General features: G+C 37.9%; 1 protein-coding gene across 2 annotated transcripts in view; it reads left to right on the top strand.

The window, feature by feature from the left end:
• Positions 1-24,295, top strand: part of Gpc6 (glypican 6) — a 1,039,564-nt gene that overhangs the window by 925,840 nt on the left and 89,429 nt on the right. The window contains exons 5-7 of one of the 2 annotated variants that reach the window (XM_026399859.2): positions 1,562-1,692; positions 19,278-19,421; positions 23,770-23,799. In XM_026399859.2, coding sequence (XP_026255644.1) covers positions 1,562-1,692; positions 19,278-19,421; positions 23,770-23,799 — 305 coding nt within the window. The remainder of the gene's footprint in view (positions 1-1,561; positions 1,693-19,277; positions 19,422-23,769; positions 23,800-24,295) is intronic. The other variant, XM_026399851.2, reaches the window with a different exon arrangement.

Raw genomic sequence — 24,295 nt, 5'->3', positions numbered from 1 at the left:
CAGATTATATGATATATGTATACTGTATTTCATTACAAGCTTAAAATATTCATGCACAGAGAAAAAATACATAGGGCATATACCACATTGTTTATAGTGTTATTCTGGGAAGTAGGATTATGGTGTATTTCTCTTCTTTTATGTGTTTTGAGAATATTGAATAATAAACATATATTATTTTGAAATAAAAAAAGGAAAGTGTTTAAAATTGGCTTCTAAGAGTTTAACAATTGAAAAGCTTGAGATCTATTGAGTCTATAGGTTGAGTCTAGATTATGCTGTTTAATATGGTGACTGCTGGTCGCAAATGGTTATTTTAAATTATGTTTAAGGGCTGGGGATGTGGCTCAAGCGGTAGCGCCGTTTGTCTGGCATGCGTGTGGCCCGGGTTCGATCCTCAGCACCACATACAAACAAAGATGTTGTGTCTGCTGAAAACTAAAAAATAAATATTAAAAAATTCTCTCTCTCTTTTTTTTCTCACTCTCTCTCTCTCACTCTCTCTTTAAAAAAATATTAAAAATAAAAATAAATTATGTTTAAATTAATTAATTCAGCTCTTCAATCATACTAGACACAAACATTCTTCCAATGCTACAGTTTCATTATCACACACACAAAAAAGTCTATTCCACAGCCCCGGTGGGGAGCAGGTTACCAAAGGATACTGGTTACCAAGAACAGAAGATAGAAAAGTGGTGTCAACTCCTTGTCACCAGTCCCTCTTGTACACCTCACTAACCTGTGACCTAATAAACTCAGAATTTCCCATTCAATTCACCTAGTTAGGGTCAGAGCAAAGATAGACAGACTCCTAATTCATAGCTCTTGCCTCCATATCAACAGCATCATCTTCTGCAGAAAACTGACACTCCTGAACAATGTTCAATTCAATTCAGTTCAGCAGGATTTCATAGACATTTTTTAAGTGTTGAAAATGTGATGTGCATCAGAATAGGCCTTAACTGTATCAAACCAAGTAAGAGAAATTCCCCTTATCCTTCCCACCCCCAAGGGATTTTGATGACCACAAATGGAAGGGTGTGCTGGGTAGAATGATAGCACAGTACAGGGACAGGCCTGTTTTCCTGGGAAATCCATAAATACTTCATATAGGTGGATATACTTGAGTTGGGTCTTGATATTTGGGCATCCAAATTCACAGATCAACAAATCTTTGAGATTCTCATTTTTCCGGGCTCCCAAAGAAGAGAGGCCAGACCCTGCTTTGGAATGCACTTGATCCCTGGCCTAACACTGTATTTCATTTCATGTGGAATAGTTAGATATGTTCAAGTCTCTGCGTTTGGACTGATTTTTTTTTTTATCTTTAGGCCTGGTTCCATGCATGTAAAATAATTTTTACATCTTCAAATGAAATTTTAAAAAGTGATGATTTTAAGATTTTGTCCTCCATTTTATTTTTGACTATATAAAATTAAGAAAAAAAATGTACATGAAACAGTTATTTTTCAGCCAGTTGTTTTGAAAATGTTTAAATGCAGATTAAGAACCTGGTAACTCCTGTTCTCAAATAAATCATGTCCCTGTATTTCAACAGATGCAATGCTCTTGGTGGCAGAGCGACTGGAAGGGCCTTTCAACATCGAGTCCGTCATGGACCCCATAGATGTCAAGATTTCTGAAGCCATTATGAACATGCAGGAGAACAGCATGCAGGTGTCTGCCAAGGTATTTGCATTAATAATGTATCTACTAACTTATGTACATAATACAGGTGCAGTAATCCAGAAGTGAAGTCACAAGATACATTGGCTGGGATGATAAATTGTAATATGCTGCCAATGAGCTTTTCCTGTTGAGCTAAATTTGCTACTTTGTGAAAAGTGTGTAACAAAATGGCATTGAGAAGGGAAGCCATTTTTTCCTTCGCAACCCCTTAATCATGACAAAATGACTGGCTACCTAGAAGTTTCAGTGAGCCCCAAGTATGCTAATGAATTCCCTCACGTTTGTGAGTAATTTGGGTGAAATTTTCTTTTTTCATGTTTGAAATGTCCACACACCCTCACCATGTTCTGTATCTCTAGTAACTTCTGACTTATCATCAGCTGTAAAGGTGAGGCACATGTTCTGTATGTTCAATTGTAAATAATTAAACATCCTATCTGGCTTCCTTTTAAGACTAGGTCAAATGTTCATTAATGAATCATCAGGGGCAAACGTTCCTTTGTATGGAGTCGAGCATACATTAAAAGGAAAAATGTAGTGCATTTTCATAAATCATATGAGACAGGACTCCTGGGCTTTCCGCTGCAGAACACAAAAACCAGGTGCACAGAGGTTTTTGATTTTTGTTGTTGTTGTTGTTTGTTTTATTTTGTTGTCTGCACCCAGTTGAAGATACATAGGACCCTCTTCAAGCAAAATTGAGACGTTTTCAGTGGGTCTCCAGCTTCCTCCTTCCTCAGCCCTTTCCTCCCACACTGTGCCTGCACAATGCCCTTCTGTTCTCTTTCCCAGTCTCCCTGTCAAGAAACACTAACGAAATCTATATCAGTCCTTTAAACCTAGTGACTGAGCAATTGCATTTTAATTGAAAGTCATTTGCACTAAAATATGTCAGGCAAAGAGTTGCATGATTAGCTTTCTTCAATTTTTAAAATCCTTTGTGAAAGAGATTTCAAATATAATCAAGCAGGAGGGGAGAAATTGCAAAGCAGAAAGAAAGCCATGGAATCCCCCTAGGTCTGTTTGGTTGAGCAAATATTTATTGAGAATCTACATGTCAGGCAGAGTTCAGGTTCTGGGGAGACAGGAGGGGACAAGGCACAGCTCCTACATGAACAAGGTCATGGCCCCCTTCTTTGCCTTTCAGCTGCTTCCCTTGCAGTGTGAGATCCAGACTCCTGCCAGGTCTTTCACTGTCTGGTCCCTGCCAACCTGTGACCTTCACTTCTTGTCATTCAACGCTGTGCAGCCATCTGGATTTTTCTCAGTACCTTGAATGTTTCTTTGCCCGTAATGCTTTACCTGCCAGTCCCGTTTCTGCAGGTCCCCCTTGTGATTCCCTATTAAAATCTGGGTTTCTATCCTACACTGGAAATAGACTGGGGTGCCGGGACTTGCTGCTTGGCCTTCCTTTGACTTCACTAGTGGGAAACTCCAGGGCATACAGGAGTCACTGATGTGTTCCTAGAACCCAGCTCGACACTTGGTGCAGAGAAACTCTCAACAAATAATAATTGAATTACTTAAAAAAAGAAAAAGAGGAGTAGCACTAGTAAGTAAACTCCAAACAACTTTTAAGAAATCAACCTTTTTCAAGGATTGCTTATATTACTTTTAATTAGTTTTTAAAAATGGAAAAACAGAAAACTACATATTTATAGTATACGTGATGTTTTGAAACAGCTATACAAAGTGGAGTGGATAAATTAAGCTGATTAACATATGCATTATACTTTACATCCTTCCATATATTTTTTGTAGTGAGAACACTTTAAATCTAGTCTTTGAGCAATTTTCAAGCATACAATACACATTGTTGTTAAGTATATTTCAAATCAAGTATTCCATCAGAAATTCTCCAAGTCTGGCGGACTCTTTAGAATGTCAATGAGATGTTTTTGTGGATTTTGTCCAACTACATTAGAATACTATTGCTGTTAATAAAAATGTCCTTTGAAATGACATATTTCTTTGTAAGAAATGCTAAAGTCAAAAGGAGAAATAATACAAGGCACATAAGAGTCTATTGGCACAGGGGATACAATAAAAAGGGTCATGTAATAATAATACAAAAACATGTCCAATGGACTGGCAGCAAGAGTGTATCTGGTAGGTGTGGCATAGAGGAAAGACAATGGAGGAAGTTAAAAAGAGGAAAGGAAAGAGGATCAGGACCTGCAAGATGGCGTTGAAGAAGAGCCAAATCCAGCCTTTAATATTGTGGTTAGAATTGGGATAAATTTAACAGGAAACACCAATAGGATTGGCCAGTGAACAAACATGTTCTGAAAAGAGGTTTTATTTCATCAGTGGAATGGAATTTTCTTCTAAATTTAGATATACATGGTCTCGTTTTCCATATAAGCCACATCCATGGAATTCTACATGAAGGGGAATCTAAAATGTACATGCTAGCTAAGAAGTAGTATTTATCCTTTTTCTAAAAGGAATCCTTAGTCACTGTGGATAAAGACTCTCATTAAACTTGAAGTTCTGAATTTCCATACTGGGACTGGAGTATCTACCTAGAGATACTGTTCACTTCCGATCGGTAAAATTCACATGTGGCCAAGAGCTATTTCTTAATTGGGGGCAGGACACTCTGAGAATTAGAAATCTGTTTACACATTAAAATGACTTTTTACTCCAGGATATGATTAGTACCTTTTCCTTTGAAAATCATATATTTTATTAAAGCATTTACTGATAGAAGTCATTTCCAAAGCCACTTAAGAAAACAGCAATATATATAACTGCCAAATCATATTTATTGAGCACATGCTGCCAAACAGCGTACTAAGTGCTTTTCATGGTTTACATTATATGATATCTATAAAAATGCTGTGATGAGTTTATATTTCCCCATAGTTTTCAGACAAAGAAACCAAGACTTGGAAAAGTAAAGAAACTTATCAAGATCTCATGGTGCCGTGGGTATTCCAAAGCCCATCTTTCAGATCAATATATTACAATGAGGCTGATGTCTGCAAAGTGAATCTCATAGGAGGGTAGAATTCAGTGAATATTTGCTCAGTAAATCAAGTCTTAAGAGAAGGTTTCACAACCTTCAGTAAAACCTGCATGACAAGGTAGAGAAACAGAAGTGGCAAAGGCCGGTGAACTCAAGCTGTCGTCCTGATTCCCTTTACAACTGTACCTACTACTTCCCAACATGACAAATTCTGATTAAACATTTATCTTATCCATCCTAATCACTCATTCCTTCCAACCTTTCCTAGAATTGTTATAGTAAAAAATATAAAATTCCTTTTTCTCCTTTCTGTATCTAAAGGCAAAAGAAAGGCTTCAGATATGAAATCCTTTTCAACAAATGCTCTCATCATATCTAGAGGAAGGAGAACTAATCTCTTTGTACATAATAATTGAGATCATGAATTAGAGGGATTTACAGACTAATGAAAAGATCTGTTCTCCCCATGTATGTTCATGCTTCAATCTTGTCCCAGATCTGTTTTTACAGATATTGCCAAATTCGTCTGCCTCTCCTGTTTAGCCCACAGGGAAGCAGTGGGGGTAAGGCACAATGAAATTCCTTTCTAAAAACAGAAAAAAGAAAAAAAAAAAAAAAACATGACCATACCAAATTGTGTAACCAAGCTACAGTATGCATTTTAATGATAACATCACAGTGCTCATTTTTTAGACCTTTATTTATTTATTTATTTGATGTGGCTCTGAGGATTGAACCCAGTGCCTCTCACATGCAGGGCGAGCTCTCTACCACTGAGCCACAACCTCAGCACCCCTACGGTGCTCATTTTAATTCCAGATTTTTTTTACTCTTTGTACAGATCACCTACATTTTAAAAGACGGAGGACAAAAGTATATTAAAATTTTTCTTGGTTTTCTTTTGGGCAAAGAATCACTTCGTAATGATGACAGCCATCATGGTCGAACCCCTACTATATCCATTCAGCAAATACTCCACCATATGCCAGGCACAAGAACTTCAGTGGATTCTTGTGTGGGTCTCTCCCTAGATTCCTTATTTACATACTTATTTGAAATCCTTACTGCATTCTTGTAAAGCATCCATTTCCTTGTTTTATAGGTAAGGGATGTTAAATTTAGGAGATTAAATAGCTAGCCTGAGGTGGCAGAGGTGGGATTACAGCCCACATCTGTCTGAGCAAAGAAAAAGATTTTCCCAGCATGCCACAGTTTCCTCCTTAAGTATCTACCCACCAGGAACAGATGCACATCAGCACTGGAGGGTTAGCTGTGTGAGGGAGGGCTGAGTGCCTCCACACTGTCGGGGACTGTTGGTGAGAGGCAGGGTGTTAGGTCTTCCAACCTCAACCCCCTTATTACCTTCGCCAACTGCACAGTCTTCAAAGACATGCAAAAACCCTATTGTTTCTCCTCCTCCCCCACATAAAAGCAGTTCAAAAGCTGCAAGTTTGTGGAAATTCCCCAAGGGAAAGTGGGAAAAAATGAGCTGAATCTCTGCCTTTGAATATCAGCTGTGTTGATAATCTCCGTCTTATCCTATCAGGGAAGATGAAACTGATCTCGCTAGATATATTTAACTATATTAGGAATAATTTCAAACCTAATCCAGGAAAAGATTGGTTTGTCAGATATAATCTAAATTAAGAAGGAAGACTTATTAAATTCCAATTGAAACTACTCATTCAATTAACACTTATTACAGATGAGGGTAGAACCCATTACAGAGGAGCAGGATGCGCTTCGGGTACTCAGTTTTCTCCAGATAATTCTTCCTGAATCTACCACTCAAATAAAATGAAGAAAATCTAAGAGAACAGAAAAGAGAATGTAATCATTTCTGTTCTGTGTCTTTGGGGTTTTAGTCTCCTCATCTATAAAATGACAGACTATTTATTTAAAGGGCCCCCTTCCAGCACAAGAGTTTTTTACAAACATTATCCCTTGATAATTTGCCAACATCCATTCCATCAGGGATACATGATATATTAGGAATATCAAATGGAGAAAATCTTGTCTTACAGATAGGCGGACATTGTTTAGAATTTAGTTCAAGCAAATATATTTCTGTTCCAGTAGCATTTATCTTTCCTTTCTTTAAGCCCCATGCCCTTCTTAAAGCAGACAGCATATTATTCCTTGAGTTATGGTTATTTTTGTACTTACTATTTCCTGCCCAGGATTATAAGTAATTTAAGGAGCAGAGTTACATCTGACTCATTCCCACGTTCTGCCCAGAGCCTCCCTAGCACACCACTTTACACATGGAAGAAACGGATGTTTTCCTGAGTGGAATTCAGAACATGAAAATATAGTACCAAATACTTTAAGATGTATTTGAAGCTAGTCTAGTATTCTTCAGACTAGCATAGAAGTTAGTGCATATTTGACTTCAGACTGACCTGGGATCTGGTTGTTACCACTTGTGTGATTTAAACTCAATTAACCCACATTGAAAATGAGTACTCTAATAGGACCTACACCTAAGGTTGTTTGAGGGCACAATGAAACCGGACATATCACTGTTTAGTATGGGATTTTTTGAATCAAGACCACTCATAGAAGTTAAGCATCTTAATTGTCATTATTGAAAACATCTGTGATACATACAGTCTCAAGGGCATCGGTTCTGTGTCTTGCCTCGTCTGAGGGAGGCTGTGGGCTTCTTCTTAGCATCAAGATCAGAAGAGCAGATTTGACATCTCCACCCCTGCACTGAACCCCATACCTGTATGTCATTCTCTTCAATGGCAGGTTGTCTCCTGGAGACTGATCTAAACAAACATCTAAGGAGAGCAGGCTCCAGGAAAGAGTGGTTACTGATGCTCAACAACCCGATTCTAGTCTGTGCCTGTTGGCCACACCAGTGCTACCACAGTAGAGATTTCAGTGGCCTCTGCTCAATATCACATTTTTCTTACACTGAGGGAAAAAGTGGTGTTGGTCTCTTCTGCCTATCCTCTGGGGGAGAAAAGCCAATGACCATATTACATAGAAAGCTTGATATTCTCTTTCTACTCCTGTAGTCTCATTTTCAAAGGAAAGAGTACATTCTGAATGATTCTTCATTTGCAGTATTTCCTCTGGCTTATTCAGATTCAGAGTTGATATTCTACCCCTCGGTTCTCACATATAACATTCCACCAAGAAACAGTGACCTTGGAACGTCTTCTTTTCTTTGAATTCTTCATCACTATGCAGAAAATCAGGGTCTGTTCTATTTTTGTTTGTAACAGGACAAGATTCTTCAGAAACTAGATATGGTGGGGAGGGGTGTAAAAAATACTGTTTTACAATGTAAAATGAAGGTCTGGGAAAAAAATGCTTATAAAGCACTTCTAGCAAATGCATCTGAAGTAAACTAGCTTTAACTGCCTTTCTATGTAAAAGAGATTATTCTCTTTTTTTTTTTCTTTTTGGTGGTAAAGAAAAACTCTTGATTATCTGTAACCTTTGGAGATTTACCTTAAGATATTCTTTCACTTTAATTTCAGGGCAAAAGATGAGAAGATTATATTTAATGTAGTCTACTCAAGAATAGATGATTTGAAACTCAATTTAGTTTTTAACAGTACGTTCTTAGAAACAATGGAAGGCAATTTCCTGGTCTCCTGAAGTCCCCTTGTAAATGCTTCCTACCTTAAAGAGAAGAGTTGCTTCCCTCTGCAGAGGATTATTATTAGAGGAATTTCCATGGCCTCTGCCAGATCTCACAAAGACACCCCCTTATTCCCAGCTTCTTAGTACCTTCCCTCTGGGAACAGGTGACAGAATTTGACCCTGATGGACTTTTTGCCTTGGGAAGGCAATATGTAGACATTCAAAGAGCCACCTTTGTGGGGAAAACTAGTTGTAGTGTTTGCCAATTTTTGTGGTCAAAGAAACCGACCTCCATGGCTGATTTCCAGCTTGACATCGCTTAGCTCAGGGTAGCGCCCCATGATATAATGATAGAATGCTCCTATCTTGTAGATGCAATTTATAGGAGTAACCTCAAATGCAGAGGTAACAGCAAAATAATTAGGAAGTAATGCGTTGTTGGTATATGCTATGGTTTATTTGAATATAATTTGTGTAATCTTAAGTTTGTACAACACAATTTTTAATAACCACCATGTTTAACATCTGGCTTGTAAAATTCCTGAAAATTTAACGTGATTTCATGAGCCTATAAAAGCTGGTTCCAGCACTCCACTGCTAGTCTAGGAAGCTTTCTCTGTCTCTGTCTGGGTCCAATGCCCCTCATGGGTGCTCTTGTCACAGGTCACATTCTAATTGCCTGATTTCTTGTCAGAACCTCACAAGAACAGGGAAATGTGCAGTAAGCATTTCTGCAGCACTTATGTTTGGCCAAAGTGACACTCAACAAATTATATCAGAGCCAGATTGATATAATTTACATGTTTATTTATATCCTGCAAAGTGATCTTAAAGAACTCCTTTAAACCTTATAACAAAGTGCATATGAAGTAGTCATTTAGGCAGACAGAGAGGGTTAGGTTTCTTTTCTCTTCATACCCAAAAACATGTTGTGTCCAGTTCCCTGTAACTCTTTCCAACTCACCATTTGAGAAGAAATATCCAGCTGCTCTGCTGTTTAAGGAATACAAAACTTTCAAGGGAAAAAAAAAAAAATCTTCTTCTCAACTCAGTGGAAAGAATTTGCTTTTGTTAAATAAAAAGATTTTAAGACGCATGCAGTGCATCTTATTCTGGAACCAAGCTCCGTGAGCATAAGGAGTAAATTTTTTAAACCTTAAAACTTACATGGTAGCTGGCTTTGGAAACTGAATCCAATGAAAAGTGGCCAAAACTAAAACTGATGACTTGGCTCGATGCAGTAGAATCCGAAATTCTCTTAACAGAATCCTGAACCCATCCAGGGACCTAGTGTTTGCCAGAGAAGCTGGCCAGGAGACCACTGTCATCAATCTTTGAGGAAAGAAAGGCGTGAGTCAGGGAGAAAGAAAGAGGGGGGAGAAGGAAGACAAAGCAAAAGAAGAAGAGAGATTGATCTGAGACAATGAGGTGAAAAAGTGTCTTCTTAGAAGGCAATCCAAAGGGAATAAAAACTTGAAAACCCATTATTGAGAATTTTTGTATCACAAGTATAATGATTCTATAACTAAAGAAAGAGGTCATAATCAAAAGTTTTAAGTTTATGTTCAGGAAATGCTTTTTGGGATATGAGCAGAAATCTATTAGAAATTTAAAATAAAAAAGTGTGTGTGACACACTTCAGATAGAGCCCTAATAACCAGAATATACAAAGAACTCAAAAAATTAGACAATAAGATAACAAATAACCCAATCAATAAATGGGCCAAGGACCTGAACAGACACTTCTCAGAGGAGGACATACAATCAATCAATAAATACATGAAAAAATGCTCACCATCGCTAGCAGTCAGAGAAATGCAAATCAAAACCACCCTAAGATACCATCTCACTCCAGTAAGATTGGCAGCCATTAGGAAGTCAAACAACAATAAATGCTGGAGAGGATGCGGGGAAAAGGGCACTCTTGTTCATTGCTGGTGGGACTGCAAACTGGTGCAGCCAATTTGGAAAGCAGTATGAAGATTTCTTGGAAAGCTGGGAATGGAACCACCATTTGACCCAGCTATTCCCCTTCTCGGTCTATTCCCTAAAGACCTAATAAGAGCATGCTACAGGGACACTGCTACATCGATGTTCATAGCAGCTCAATTCACGATAGCAAGACTGTGGAATCAGCCTAGATGCCCTTCAATAGATGAATGGATAAAAAAAATGTGGCATTTATACACTATGGAGTATTACTCTGCATTAAAAAATGACAAAATCATAGAATTTGGAGGGAAATGGATGGCATTAGAGCAGATTATGCTAAGTGAAGCTAGTCAATCTTTAAAAAACAAATACCAAATGACTCCTTTGATATAAGGGGAGTCAACAAGGACAGGGTAGGGACGGAGAGCTTGAGAAGAAGATTTACCTTAAACAGGGATGAGAGGTGGGAGGGAAAGGGAGTGAGAAGGGGAATCGCATGGAAATGGAAGGCGATCCCCAGCGTTATACAAAATGACATATAAGAGGTAAGGAGGGGTAAGACAAGATAATACAAATGGAAGAAATGATTTACAGTAAAAGGGGTAGAGAGAGAAAAGGGGAGAGGAGGGGAGGGGAGGGGAGGGGGGATAGTAGAGAATAGGACAGACAGCAGAATACATCAGACACTAGAAAGGCAATATGTCAATCAATGGAAGGGTAACTGATGTGATTCAGCAATCCGTATACGGGGTAAAATTGGGAGTTCATAACCCACTTGAACCAAACCGTGTAATATGATGTATTAAGAACTATGTAATATTTTGAAAGACCAATAAAAAAAAAAAAGTGTGTGTGAACTTAGACTCTAAGGTCCAGTTTAATTTTATGCAGTGGTGATGACGTTGCTCTTCTTGCTACTATTTTGAATGAAATGGGTTTTTAAAAAAAAAAATATTTTACGTTATTCACATGTATTTTTATTGATATGCAAACTGCCCTCCCCACTCCCCACCATATTGCAGTCAAAACTTTCACTTTGAGAAAGGGCCCCCAGTTGTGTGCTAAAACTGGAGATAAGGTAGATTGAACCCTGGGGCATTTAACTGCTAAGTCACACCCCCAGCCCTTTTAATTTGTTATATTGAGACAGAGTCTTGCTAAATTGCTTAAGGCCTCACTAAGTTGCTGAGGCTCCCTAAGTCGCCTTGAATTTGTGATCCTCCTGCCTCAGCCCCCAGGCATGTACCACCATGCCCTACTTGTTTCCCATTTGACCAGATGAGAATATCAGAAGGGGTGGGTTTGTAAAGAGTCCAAATTGTTTGCCACTTCAATATAAGCAATAGCCATTGCCTGAGTTCTGAGCCATATTACAATTATCCCTCAGATCTGTGGTTTCATTTTCTGCAGTTTTAGAAAAAGTTTTTTTTTTTTTCATGGCCAACTGCTATCCAAAGTATTACATGGAAAATTAAGTACACAATTGATAAGTTTTAAATTGCATACCATTCTGTAAACAAGAAGGAATTTTGTGCTTATGTACTCCATCATGCTCAGGACATGAATCATCCCTTTGACCAGCACAGTTTCCATGCTGTATATGCTACTTGCCTAGTGGTCACTTGATAACTATGTTGATTAATCAGATGTTGATTAATCTCAATATCACAGCACTTATGTTCAATTAAAAGTTATTTGACTTAATAACTTTCCCAAAGCACAAGAGTAGTGATGCTGGCGATTCAGATAGGCAACGAGACATCATATAGTACTTCTTTTAAGTGAAAAAGTGAAAGTTTAACAAGGTATATATGTATAGGAAAAAAAAACATTTTATTTGAAGTTTAGTACTATCTGCAATTTCAGGTATCCACTGGAAGTCTTGGAACATAACCCCCTCAGCTAAAGGAAGATTACTGTATTTTAGTATCCATGTCTCTTAGCTATCCCAAGCCAATCATAGAGTCAATCTGACTACTTTTGTACAAGGTCCTTTACTTTCTAACTGGTTTGTCAAGTATTGTAACTATTATAGAAGATGAAGAAATGGGATTTCTTAGTTCTAGTTATCATTTTAAACAAAGTTGTTGATTGTCTCTGCATTGACTTGACATAATAAATGGAGTAAAGGAAGTATCAAATGATTTTTTTTTTTGCATGGAGACAAGATTCATTGTACTTTCTTAAGTCTGATGAAAAATGTTCAACCTTGATTTTGAAGAGATAATTGATTATTTGATATAAAGTTTATAAAACACATAGCAGTTAAGTGTCTGTCATAGACACTCAATATGAATTTATTCTCTTTTCTTTCCTACTTTTTCTTTCTCATTACAGAAATCTGGATGTTAACTTACCTTTGATGAATGTTTACAAAATGGGGAAATTTTAACTAAAAATCAATTTAAACAGAATCTTTCATTCCCTCTTTTTTAAGTCACATATTATGTGTCAGGAACTCTTAGAGAGTCTGGGATACAATGATGAATAAAATATATAATACTCTATTCTTCATAGCAATTAAATTATTCATGCATAACTCTGCATAATCCATAGTTTGATTTATTATCCATTATTTTCCTATTTAATTATAGATTGCTTCAGTTAAAATAACACACTTTCATACCTCATTTGGGGGATCTTTTCTCTGAATCCTGTTTTCATAGTAGCCTTGAAAATTCAGGAGAGCATATTTTCTCAAGGTCACACAAGTGTAAGAAGAAGGACTGAAGCTAGTACTCCAAATTTTTAGACTCTCGTTTGTGACTATTGCTATGGTCTTTATATATGTGTCCACCCAAAATTCATATAATTGTAACCTAACCCCAAGGTATTAATACTAAGAAGCAGGAGCTTTGGGAGGTAACTAAGGGCTCAATCCCTTGTGAAAGAGACCTGAGGGAGCATTTAGCCCTTTTGGCTCTTGGGTCATGTAAGGACACGGCAAGGAGTCCTCTAAAGAACCCTCACCAGACACCAAATCGCTGGGAGTTTTTGGATCTGTACTTCACAGCCTCTAGAAACATAAGAAAATTAATTTCTTTTCTTTGTAAATGACCCATGCTAATCTCTTCGGTTTAGCAGCCCAAATGGACAGAGACACTGGCCCTTGACACTACAACTGTCAGTTGTGGAAAACAATGGCCACACCTGGACAAATTACACACAGACCTGACACCAAAAAATAGGGCTTTTGTTTCCTTGGGTATAAATGACAGACTGGAATTCTCCAAGTCGTCATCTAATAAAGGGTTCAATCATTAACACCGTAAGTTAGATTCTAATAGGCAAATAAACTATTACTCTCAAAACTTCAAGTGGTAAAAGCCAGGCAGCATCAAATACAATCTATGTTTAATATGAAAGATCAGAGTTGTTTGAAAATTTCAAAAATGGCACATGGGAACGGCAGCATCTTTCCCCCGTTATAAGAACCCACAGAAAAGAAAGTGGAAAGACTGAACTGCTTGAAAACTCAGACACTGAGGCCGTGTCCATGGCTTCTTGGGTTGCCAATAATGACCTGTGAGTGTGTAATCAAACTCCCAAAGACAATGCAGAGATAAAGAAGACGAAAAGGTAGAGGCATTATGTGCACACACACAAAAAAGTGCACACCCACCGTGTTAGTTTAAGAGAAATATTTTAAAATGCTGCAATGCTCAGGTTCTAAAGGCTTCTATTTGGAAACCTAAGACACAGCACTTAAACCCATTATCACCACACCCCCGCTCCTCTCTACCCCTCCCACACTATAAAAATGCCTCTTCGTTCAACACTTGCTATCTTAATGTCAGCTTCTTTAATCTCAGAATGCCAATATACTTCCGAGACATTATCTTCCTAATCCTCTTAAGAGAGAGGATTCATGAGCAAGATATCTTCTCAAAATTCACAGGATTTTTTTTTTCTTTTTTTAAGAGTCATCCAGGTAGGAAAGATAATTCCTTTGTACATCGGCGGTATTCGTGGACATTGGGACTTCCACATATTTGCTGGAGTTATCTAATTATCCCTTTCAACATCCCTTGGAGGGGAACAGGCAGGGGGTAACACTGATTCTGTTTTTGAAAGGGATACAGCGAATGATTTGTTCCACAATCTGGTGGCTTGGCCTGCAGCTCCCTGTTTTAGAAACTTCTGTTGTAAAGAAAAGATATTCAGTGTCTAAAATGGTATTCTTTCCTCAGATCAAAGGTGGGAGAGGGCAGGGTGACTTCCCCAATGCCTCTGGATGGATGCAGTTCTATCTGAATCATTTCTGCCTCTTAGGGAAGCTGGCAGCTACCTTAGTGATATGTCTTAGGGGTTGCCCCCTGGGTCACCAGTCTTGTGAGAACCTCCTGGGGAAACTGGGGCCAAATAATTTTAGCACTTAGCATCTTTCCCTTTGAAGAGTCTACACACCTTAGTATGATGAAGCCCTTGCAAAAGTACCTAATTTGAATTTGGCTCATGAAATCGATTGCTTAGGTAGCAGCTCTGAGACCCTGAAAATGAGGTTCTGTGGAAAACATTTAAGAAGCATCATCCCAGCATGTTTTCCTTCACATTTCCTAATTCAGAAAGCAAAGACTTCTAGAAAGAATAGGTTAGAGAATGCTACAATTAACTAATTATCATGAAGCACTCACTTATCTAAACATTTGGTTCTGTTTTCCTGCCTTATCCACTGCATTTTCTCATCACAGACTATCTGTGTGGGTAAATACTATTATCATTCCCTGTGTTAGTCAGTTTTCTGTCACTATGACAAAAAACCTGAGTAAAACAACTTAAAGGAGAAAAGGGCTATTTTGTCTGACATTTTTCAAAGGTCTCAGTGATGACCCCATCACTATGGGCCTGTAGTGAGGCAGAACATCATGACAAGGAGCATGTGCCAGAGCAGAGCAGCTCACCTCATGGCGTCTGGAAGCAAAAATGGAGAGAGATTGCAAGGGACTGGGGACAAGGTATAACTTTCAAGGACATTCCCCCAGTGACCTCCTTCCTCCAACGAGGCCCCACCTTCTAAAATTTCCACCACTTCTCATTAGTACCACCAGTTGGGGAACCAAGTCTTCAACACATAATTCTTCGAGGCACCTTCCAGATCTAAACATAACACCCCCACCATTTGACAGAGGAGGAAACCGAGGTTCCAAGAGGGTCCTCTAAATGTTAGCACAGCACTGAGTCATCCCAGCTCCATCCATCTGCCAGCTATCTATATACTTTCCCTGGGGAGATGCAACCAGTTTCAGAACTTAAAATTCCATCCTTGGGTTAATAATCAAAATCTACATCTCCAGCACTGACCTCTTCATCTACCATCTCCCGTTTAATCTAAGGCCCTGGCCTTCACATTATTTTTCATCTGTCTCTTCTCTTATTGCCACACTCAAACCCCTAGGCCACTTGAACCACAAAACACATTGTCTCTACCACTGTCATAACAAACTCAGAAAAGTGAGATAGTCTCAGATTTCCTGCATAAAATTCCTTTTGTCACACACCCCGTGAACCCCATTTTTAAAAAATATTTTTTCTAGCTAACAGTTTGCGTGCTATCTTAGTCTGTTCAAGCTGATATAACAAAATACCATAAACAGTAATCATCCACAGCAGTTCCTCTCTTATAATCCCATCTGTGAGGACAGGTCCTAGTATCTACCAAAGGCCCACCTCCTAATCCCATCACACTGGAGATGAGGTTTGGATGGACCATAGCACATGTAGGGTTAGGGTTCAGATGGGAGGTGTCCTCCAAAAGCTCATGTGTGAAATGCAAGGATGTTTAGAGGTGAACTGGTTGGGTTATTGGAGCCCTAACTTAACCAGTGAATTAATTCCCTGGTGGAGATTAGCTGAGTTACAACTGAAAGCAAGTAGCTTATGACTAGAGGAGATGGGTCCTTGGGAACATGCCTTTGGGTTTTATATTTTGTCATGGTGAGGATAGCTCGCTCGCTCTCCTTCCTGGTGCCATGTCCCCAAGCTGCTCCCCTCTGCCAGACTCTTCCGCCATGATGTCCTGATTCACCTCAAGCCCAAGTAATGGAGCCAACCTTCTATGGACTGAGTCCTCTAAAACTGTGAGCCTCCAAATAAACATTCCTCCTCTAATGGCTCTTCTCAGATCTTTTGGTCACACCAGCAGAAAAAAAAAAAAAAAGACTGAAATAAGTAATAAACCTGAAATTGTTAACTTCTTCTTTGTAGGTTATCTAAGTTATATGATGGCTATCTGTTGTTCAAAATGTATTCTCCATATGAGACAAATACAGGGGCCTTTAATCATCGCCAAGCAAAAGCAGGGCAAGTTGATGCTCAGGTGTATCTTGCAACTGATCTCATTAGGTTTTGCAGAATTCTAAAAAAATACCTCCTGATCCCTGGGCTTGGAACTTCCACACTAACGGATTTTTTTCTTCTGGCAATTTTGTTTTGCTAAGGGTATGATAGAATCTCTGTTAGGGGACCTTCAAGATAAGAAGTTATTGTGACAGATTTTTATGTAGGTTTCCACCAGATTGTAGGTTAAGTGTTGTTTCCAAAATAATTAGAAGTCAGTGATTTCTTCGATTTGGATCCTAGAGCCAGCGAGCTCTGCAGCGAGGTGATCCTCAAAATCCAAAGCCAACATAAATAATGGAAAGCTACTGGGCTACATTCACCAACATGTTCTTTTATAATTAGCACACTCCAAAACAAACAACAAAAATGAAGAAGGTTTTTCTGTTACAATGAAATATTTCCTCAGAACACTAATGTCCTTCCAGATCATTCCATGTTCCTTTGATTTCACTTTAACCCACGCAGCCAGATTCTTCCAGAAGAGCAAATTAAGAGGGTCTGTTAACTACTTAAGTGCCTGGCTTCATGAAGTCTCAGCAAGGCCATTCCTATTGTTTCGCCTTGGGCTTTATATTTTTTAAAAGTCAGCTGTCATTTTCCAAGCAATTCAAAATAGCACTCTCAACAGATCCCTGGAGCTCTGGAAATGTTAATGCCCTCCATCAACAACGACCTTGCCACAGGGAGGTGATTTAGGCACTAGGGAGAAAAGAGCCCACTATCTTTATCACGCGGGTTTACGCCATCAACTTCAGAAATTGTGCGAGAGAATAATCAATAGTGTGTTAAGGCCAATCTTGAGGAATGCCAAGACAAAGTACCGCTGCTCTTCGAAATGCTGAGCTAAAGGAGAACTTCTGAGTACGAGCGAAAGAGAAATTAGCTGTAGCGGCAAAGCAAAATGAATTGTGTCTCCAGATAAAATTTGTCATTGGGCATGGCACTTAAGGGCTCTCTGCATACTTCGGTGGAATCACATGATATGCATGGTGAAAAATGCTTGCTTTAAAGTTAAACAACAAAGAATTAAATGACAAAACTGGAACGAATGCATTGTAAATATACACCTGCGAGTTAAGAATTCTCTCACATAAATAGTCCAGTAAAGTTTACTCAAAAAGAAAAAAATATATATAGCTAGGAGAAAAATCATTCCCTCTGTACAAATGGAACAAACTAAAGTTAAACTTCATCAAGATGTGACTCTCTTTCTTGTAAATCCAGGCAAGGTATAATCTCAGGATATCGGGCACAGAGTGAAAAGCTTCTAAAGTAATAAAAGAGGTACTTGCATGGTTGCTGGAGTGAAGTCATGGTGGAAAAGAACCTGCAGCTAGGTCCCTAAGTTCATTACAATCAGATGCTTGATTTCCCACAGCAACCCTAATTGTGACATGAACAGCTGTCAACAAAATTAGAAGAAACTGTCATTTTGTGGATATCATCCACATGCGCTTGTCCTATTTCTACACGGTTGGCCCAGGAGAGTGTTTTCAAAGCATTCTTCCAGTAGAGGTTTTTGTTATTCAGAAGGGAGGCCCTCACAATATTTTGGCCTCATAGTCTAGACATGAAATACATTTGTCATGATAAGGCAGATCCCAAAGGGATGTTTATTGAATGCCAATTCATGTGCATGAAAGTGTCTGGGGCACAATTTGTTTAATCCTGAAATGATCCTGTGAAGTAACTCTTATAATCCTCATTTTCAACACAGTCGATTCTCATTATTTGTTGTAGAAAGTCAATACAAACACTGAATTAGCAAACACTGAATTGTTGTTCCTATGGGGAACATAAGGTTAGGCTCCTAGGAGCCACTGGTCACAATATTATCGTCAGCCCGTCAATGCATTCTTATTCTTTGTGTCTTTGTTTAAAGATGCCTTATTTAATATATATTTGCTTGATTAATATGGCATTCACGACATTGAACATAGGTTTGCATGAAGTTTATGGAAAATGTTTTTTACACAAGACACATCACATTCTTTGTACTCAGGAGCACTACATTATACTCAGCCCTATGCTGGGGAGTCATTTAAACAGTGAAATCATCAAAACAAACAAAAAAAAAAGCACAAATATGTGGAAAAAGGTATAAGATAGACTACAGAAAGGATACTGACACTGACAGCAGACAGCATTGCTTTGTTCAACATCTGCCACAAACATGCAATTGGGTCTGCTCAGATTTGCTACCACTGCTAGTCTATGAAAGTATTGTGAGTACTGATTTGGGGTTTATATATGAATTTTAGCGGCTAGGCAAATTTGCAAATCAAGAATCTGAAAAATAATGAGGAATAACTGTATATGGTAAAATTAAGAGTCATAGTGGACCAGTCTATCTGTCTGGGTAATTCTTTCTGTCATGTTAGTGGTTGTATGTGTTTAAATTTTAACTAAGAGTGTATTGGAGGTAAGAATTCCGTGAAAATGACTGTATAGCACACTCCCGCTTCATTCACCATTTTAAGAGGAGACTTTCTTGACAGTAGAATGAATCGGACATCACTTTCCCATGTTCATACACGAGTACACGACCAGTGAAAATTCACATCATGTACAACCATAAGAATGGGATGCTAAATAGAATGACTTATACTCCATGTATGTATTACATCTCAAAATACACTCTACTGTCATGTGTATCTAAAAAGGGAAAATTTTAAAAAGTGAAAATAAAATAGAGGGAACTTTCTTTAGGTAGATTTCTTTACCTTTCAATGGTTCTCTCCAGGTCTTTCAGGGATGTGGCCAGCCTAAACCTGCTCCGGCTCTCAGATCTGCCCGATCGGCTCCTGAAAACTTTAATACACGTTTTAGGCCCTACAATCCCGAGGAAAGACCCACCACTGCTGCAGGCACAAGTTTGGACCGGCTGGTGAGTCCTGTGGGATAGATGACCCTTGTGGGCACTTGTCACGAAGGTCATTTGTTCATTCTTCTAACTAGATGCTGGGATTCTAAAACAGTTTGGTTGTGAAAGCCATCTCATTGTTTTTTTCTGCTCCTGTTCTTAATTTTAATATTGAAAAGTAATAGGACCTCTTTTTTAGGTAACTAATTAGATTAAGAAGTCTTAATAACGATTAAATCCAACGGTGCAGTGACCAAATGTTCAACTTCATATTTCTTCTGAAATATTAATTTGAAAACTGAATTACCAATTCTTCCAGAGATATAATTACAGTAGCATATGTCTTATTCATCTGCTTCGCTTCATTTCTTAAAAATGATTATTCAACTGATACAATGTTACTTTATATGACTTCCTGTATGCAGAGTTGCCTGTTAGAAAGTTCCTGCCAAGAAATCCTAAATTAAGGTTATACCGTTTTTTTTTTCTTTCTTATGTCTTTAAAAAGGTGGAATCCTTAGAAATAATCACTTTTTGAGCCATTTAAGTATGTTTCAGTGACTGAATGGTATCTATCGTTAAGAGCAATTTACTTGTAGAATACAACCATAAACATAGTAAACACAATTTTCTGAATGTGTTTTAAAAACCAAATTTGGCATAAAAAATTCAAAGCTCATAATTTCAAAGAAATACTGCCTGATTATTTTTAATTCAGTTTCTTCAATTTATAGTACTATAAACAGTTTATATACCTGTAATTGTTAGTGCTGCTAATGTTTCTTTGCCAATTATCTTGATGTAAAATTAACAGATAAAAACCTTAAGGTCATAAAGCTTTTGAACCGAATCTGATTGTGCCATATAAACATAGATCTCGAGGGTTGCAGATTATGAAAATTCTTTTATTAGTTGCTGTTATAAATTACTTTATGATTTGAGTTAATATCCTTCTACAATGTAGAACTCGTAAGATTAAATTGGTTGCGTTTGGCCTTGATGTAAGTACAGCTGAGCATTTCCCTCTATAAAAAAAAATCCAATGTGCCTACAATATAAAGGACTATGCATGAAGTTTCAAAATGAAGGGGTAGGTATAGTCATTCACTGTTATTAATTTATTACCAGTTATTGGCAAATAAAATCTTCTTCAGTGTAGGTTCTGGAAAAGGTACCATATCTATAATCACTTTGGCCTTTTATAGTAACTTGCTTACAATTTCAGGAAAAGTTTAAAATTAGTCACCATTTTTCTTTTAAATAATCGATTAGGTTCTGCCCAACAATTAGCTTATTGTTTTAAAGAATGGTGCTTTTCCTTAGATTCTACTGTTTGGAATGTGCTTTAAATTGCTCTGTGTATTTCTCTAACCAGAAGCACAAATGGTGAGTATAGGTTTGGTTCTTTTTCTTTCTTCCCCCCATTTTAGTTGACTCTGGATTTAGTCATTAAGAGTTAAGGCCTTTCAGCATTTTTTAAAAACCCAATTTAAGAACTGGTGGGGTACAAGATGAATAAATTTTATAGTTCTGATTTACAGCATTGTGCCCACAGAAAACAATACTGTATTATTCACTTTAAAATCTGTTAAGAGGGTAGATCTTATGTTAAGTGTTCTTATCATAATAAAATCAAATAAAAAAAACTAGGGTCCATTATGTACTTGGTTGAAATTGCATTTAATTTGAACAAGATAAAGATATCTATATCAACTAATGAACTCTTTTCACTTTGAAACAGCATAGTTCACTCTTATCCCCAAGAGAAATTAACACCCACCCTTAAACTCTTAGGGAAGTTGATCAAGAAAAATATATTTCTCAGAACAACAAAATTAAGCACCATCTAAGGAAAGCATCAATGCTTTGGGAGTTTCACATGATGTTTAAAAATCTAATAGATATGAAAATTGGAATTTCAACCTTTTATAGAGGAACTTCATTGGTAATCTTCAATAAGCTCCCAAATGAAGGGTTCTTTAAGAGCACTGGCAAATAGCAAACTGATCTTCTATTTTATTCACCCTCCAAAATATGTTCTTATTTTTGGTGGTCGGGGCAGAGTACCAGGGATTTAACCCAGGAGCACTCGACCACTGAGCCACGTACCCAACCTTTTTTTGTATTTTATTTCGAGACAAGGTCTCACTGAGTTGCTTAGTGCCTCACCTTAGCTGAGGCTGGCTTTGAACTCGTGATCCTCCTGTCTCAGCCTCCTGAGCTACTGGGATTACAGACATGTACCACCACACCCAGCTCCAAAATACATTCTAATCAATTTTTTTCTGAAAATAGTTGATAATGGTTGATTATCCAACCATAAAGAAAAGCCAAGGACCAGACTCAGTACGTAGGTATCCAATGAATAAGCCAATTTTATTCCCAAACATTTTCTCCCACCTATTTCCTCATAGGTGTAAGTTCAGGCTATGTAAGTGAAATTGGCACTTTTATTCTTTTTTTTATTGAATTAAATTCTAATCCCTTCCTAATTTGTAAGAATCAGCAACCGCCAGCTATAAGCCTACCTGGAGCTCAGCTTTCCTCAGCTCTTAAGAGTCAGAAGCTGTTTCTACATCAATAGAAGCTACACCAAGGTTATTCTTGAGAAACAGGAGCCGGGCCTGAAGCTAATATCAGAGTCTCCATTTGCAGCCCCTGGCTCCCTCAAGGCCTTCCTCCGTTTAAGGGTTCAGTACAGTTCTGTAAAGTGGGAAAGTAGAGTGATCCAACAGTCAGATATGATCATCTTCGAGGAGCAAGCCATGGAGAAGGGCCCCCATGGGTCTGTTCTCCATTACAGCCCATCTCAACTGTTTATAAACAAGGCTCAGGTCACCTACTCCTGTTTTAATTTTCCCCTGAAAAGATGTTTCCTGAATATTTATAAGAAGCATGTGTTCCAGAAAAGGAGGATAATTGGGAAAGATTTCTCTTAATATCTCTGTTTCAGCAGATAAAATGCTTCAGAGGCCAGCATCAAAAGAATTCTAGGATCACCTCACTCTTTGGCCAAAATGAAAATAGCATAACTAAGGCTTTGGAATGTCACTTCCTAATACCATTTAAATGAGTACCTGTGGTATTGGCTGGGATCTCTTGGTGACTCTTCTTATATCTATTGTCTAGCTACTTTTTATGTGAATTGTAATTTTCAGGTCTGTTTTAGAAATGAAGCTCCCAACCCCAAGCTGCTGCTAAAAACTTATATAAAATAATTGAAAATAAAACTCTTAAAAATGCATCAATTCCACATTTAGCCTTGTCTCATATGTATAAGGAACTTGGAAATTCTTTTATATCACTAGAAAACATTTCCATTTGTTCCTTGAGAGTTACATGGCCCTTAAACACTGTCAAGGTCACCCATACCTTTCAAACTCCCCCAAAGTGATCTTTGTTATCTGAGAATGAATGAACATGTTTATATATTCAGCTACTGATAGAAAGTCAGCCCATCTGAAAATATCACAGTCTTTTTTTTTTTTTTCTGTTAAGAGGGTAGATCTTAGGTTAAGTGTTCTTATCACAATAAAATCAAATAAATTTTTTAAAAAAACATTTTTATTAGTGCAGTATAATTGTATACAAAGGTGGAAAATATCATAATCTCACTGCCAACAGCTATGATTTGTTACAATGTTAACAGATCCTGTTAACACACTGGTTCTAGCATCATGTGTCCCTTCGTTGCTACACACAGTCACCTTAACCCTCTTCTGCCCCAGCCAGAGGTTAAAATTTTTCAGTTAAATAGGTCAGAGGTGATTATTTGCACTCAGAAACAGATTGGCTCTCTTCCCTTTTCCTTAATTTTATACTCTGATGTCTCTTAAATAATTTGATGGAAAACTATGATATTTTACGAAGTTTCAATTCACTGGACATATTGAGTGCAAAAATAAAGCACACAGAGGAGTTTTGAATTTTCCTCTCCAAAAGGCAATTATTTGTACAGCTCAGAAAATTAGAGCACAATGGGTTGGAAAGCTCCCGAACACACTTGGGCAGAGACTCTCCGTGACTTCACTTTGGCTCCTATGTTAAAGCAAAAAATGTACTTTAAATGGTATCCCTTCGAGGCATATATGTTATAAAAGTAAATTTAAAAAAAAAAAAAAAGCCAGACTTGGAAGTTAACTAACTTATCACATCAGCAATAATTTACAACCCAGAAAATCCCTGTGGGTATTCCACTCCTACTGTGTGTGCAGTTTTCTTGAATATTTGACTGGTGGTTCCAGGGGAATTCGGGGCGGGGATGGGTGGGATGCCAACCTACAAAGCTGACCTTTATACCTGTGCTGTGCTATTGTGTATAGAATAATCTCTTTTTCTTTTTCCTTTAAATGTGTTTCCTCTTGCTTCCCAGAGGACGGTGTGGAGGACAATGCAGGATAGTGTAAGCACTGGTCTTCTTATTCTTCCTCTCATGCCCATTTGTCTTTGTGCAGTCATTCTGGAGTGTTCCTGAGAAACTCCACCTCCGCTCTCCCTTTCCAAATTCTCTGGAGTGCAGTGAACAAGGCACATGGCCAACTTGTTCAGGAGTTTCCTCTCTGCTTGGTGTTTATGGTTAACAACCATTTCGGTATTCTTTCCCAGTGGCAACATTTTCAATCTAATCTTTGTGTAAGCCTAGCTCATTTGGTGGCTGATTTAAATTCTATCCCAATGTTCAGAGCATTGTCGTCTGCCTGAAAAACTAGCTCTTCCCTGATAGAATATATTGCCCTTTTCTTTTTGTGCTGAGCGAATAATTACCTCACTAATAATAAGAACAAACCAACACCAGCTCTCATGCATAAGGAGCTAATTTTTCCATTAGCTGGGACATAGAGAATTTAGGAGGTTAAGAAATAGTTTATGGTATAGGCTCTTTACTCCTTTTAATTTCT

This window comes from Urocitellus parryii, chromosome 2 (genome assembly GCF_045843805.1).
Source record: "Urocitellus parryii isolate mUroPar1 chromosome 2, mUroPar1.hap1, whole genome shotgun sequence".
NCBI classification, from domain to species: domain Eukaryota; kingdom Metazoa; phylum Chordata; class Mammalia; order Rodentia; family Sciuridae; genus Urocitellus; species Urocitellus parryii.
The sequence above is the reverse complement of the archived record's forward strand: the minus strand, read 5'-3'. Positions and strand labels throughout refer to the sequence as shown.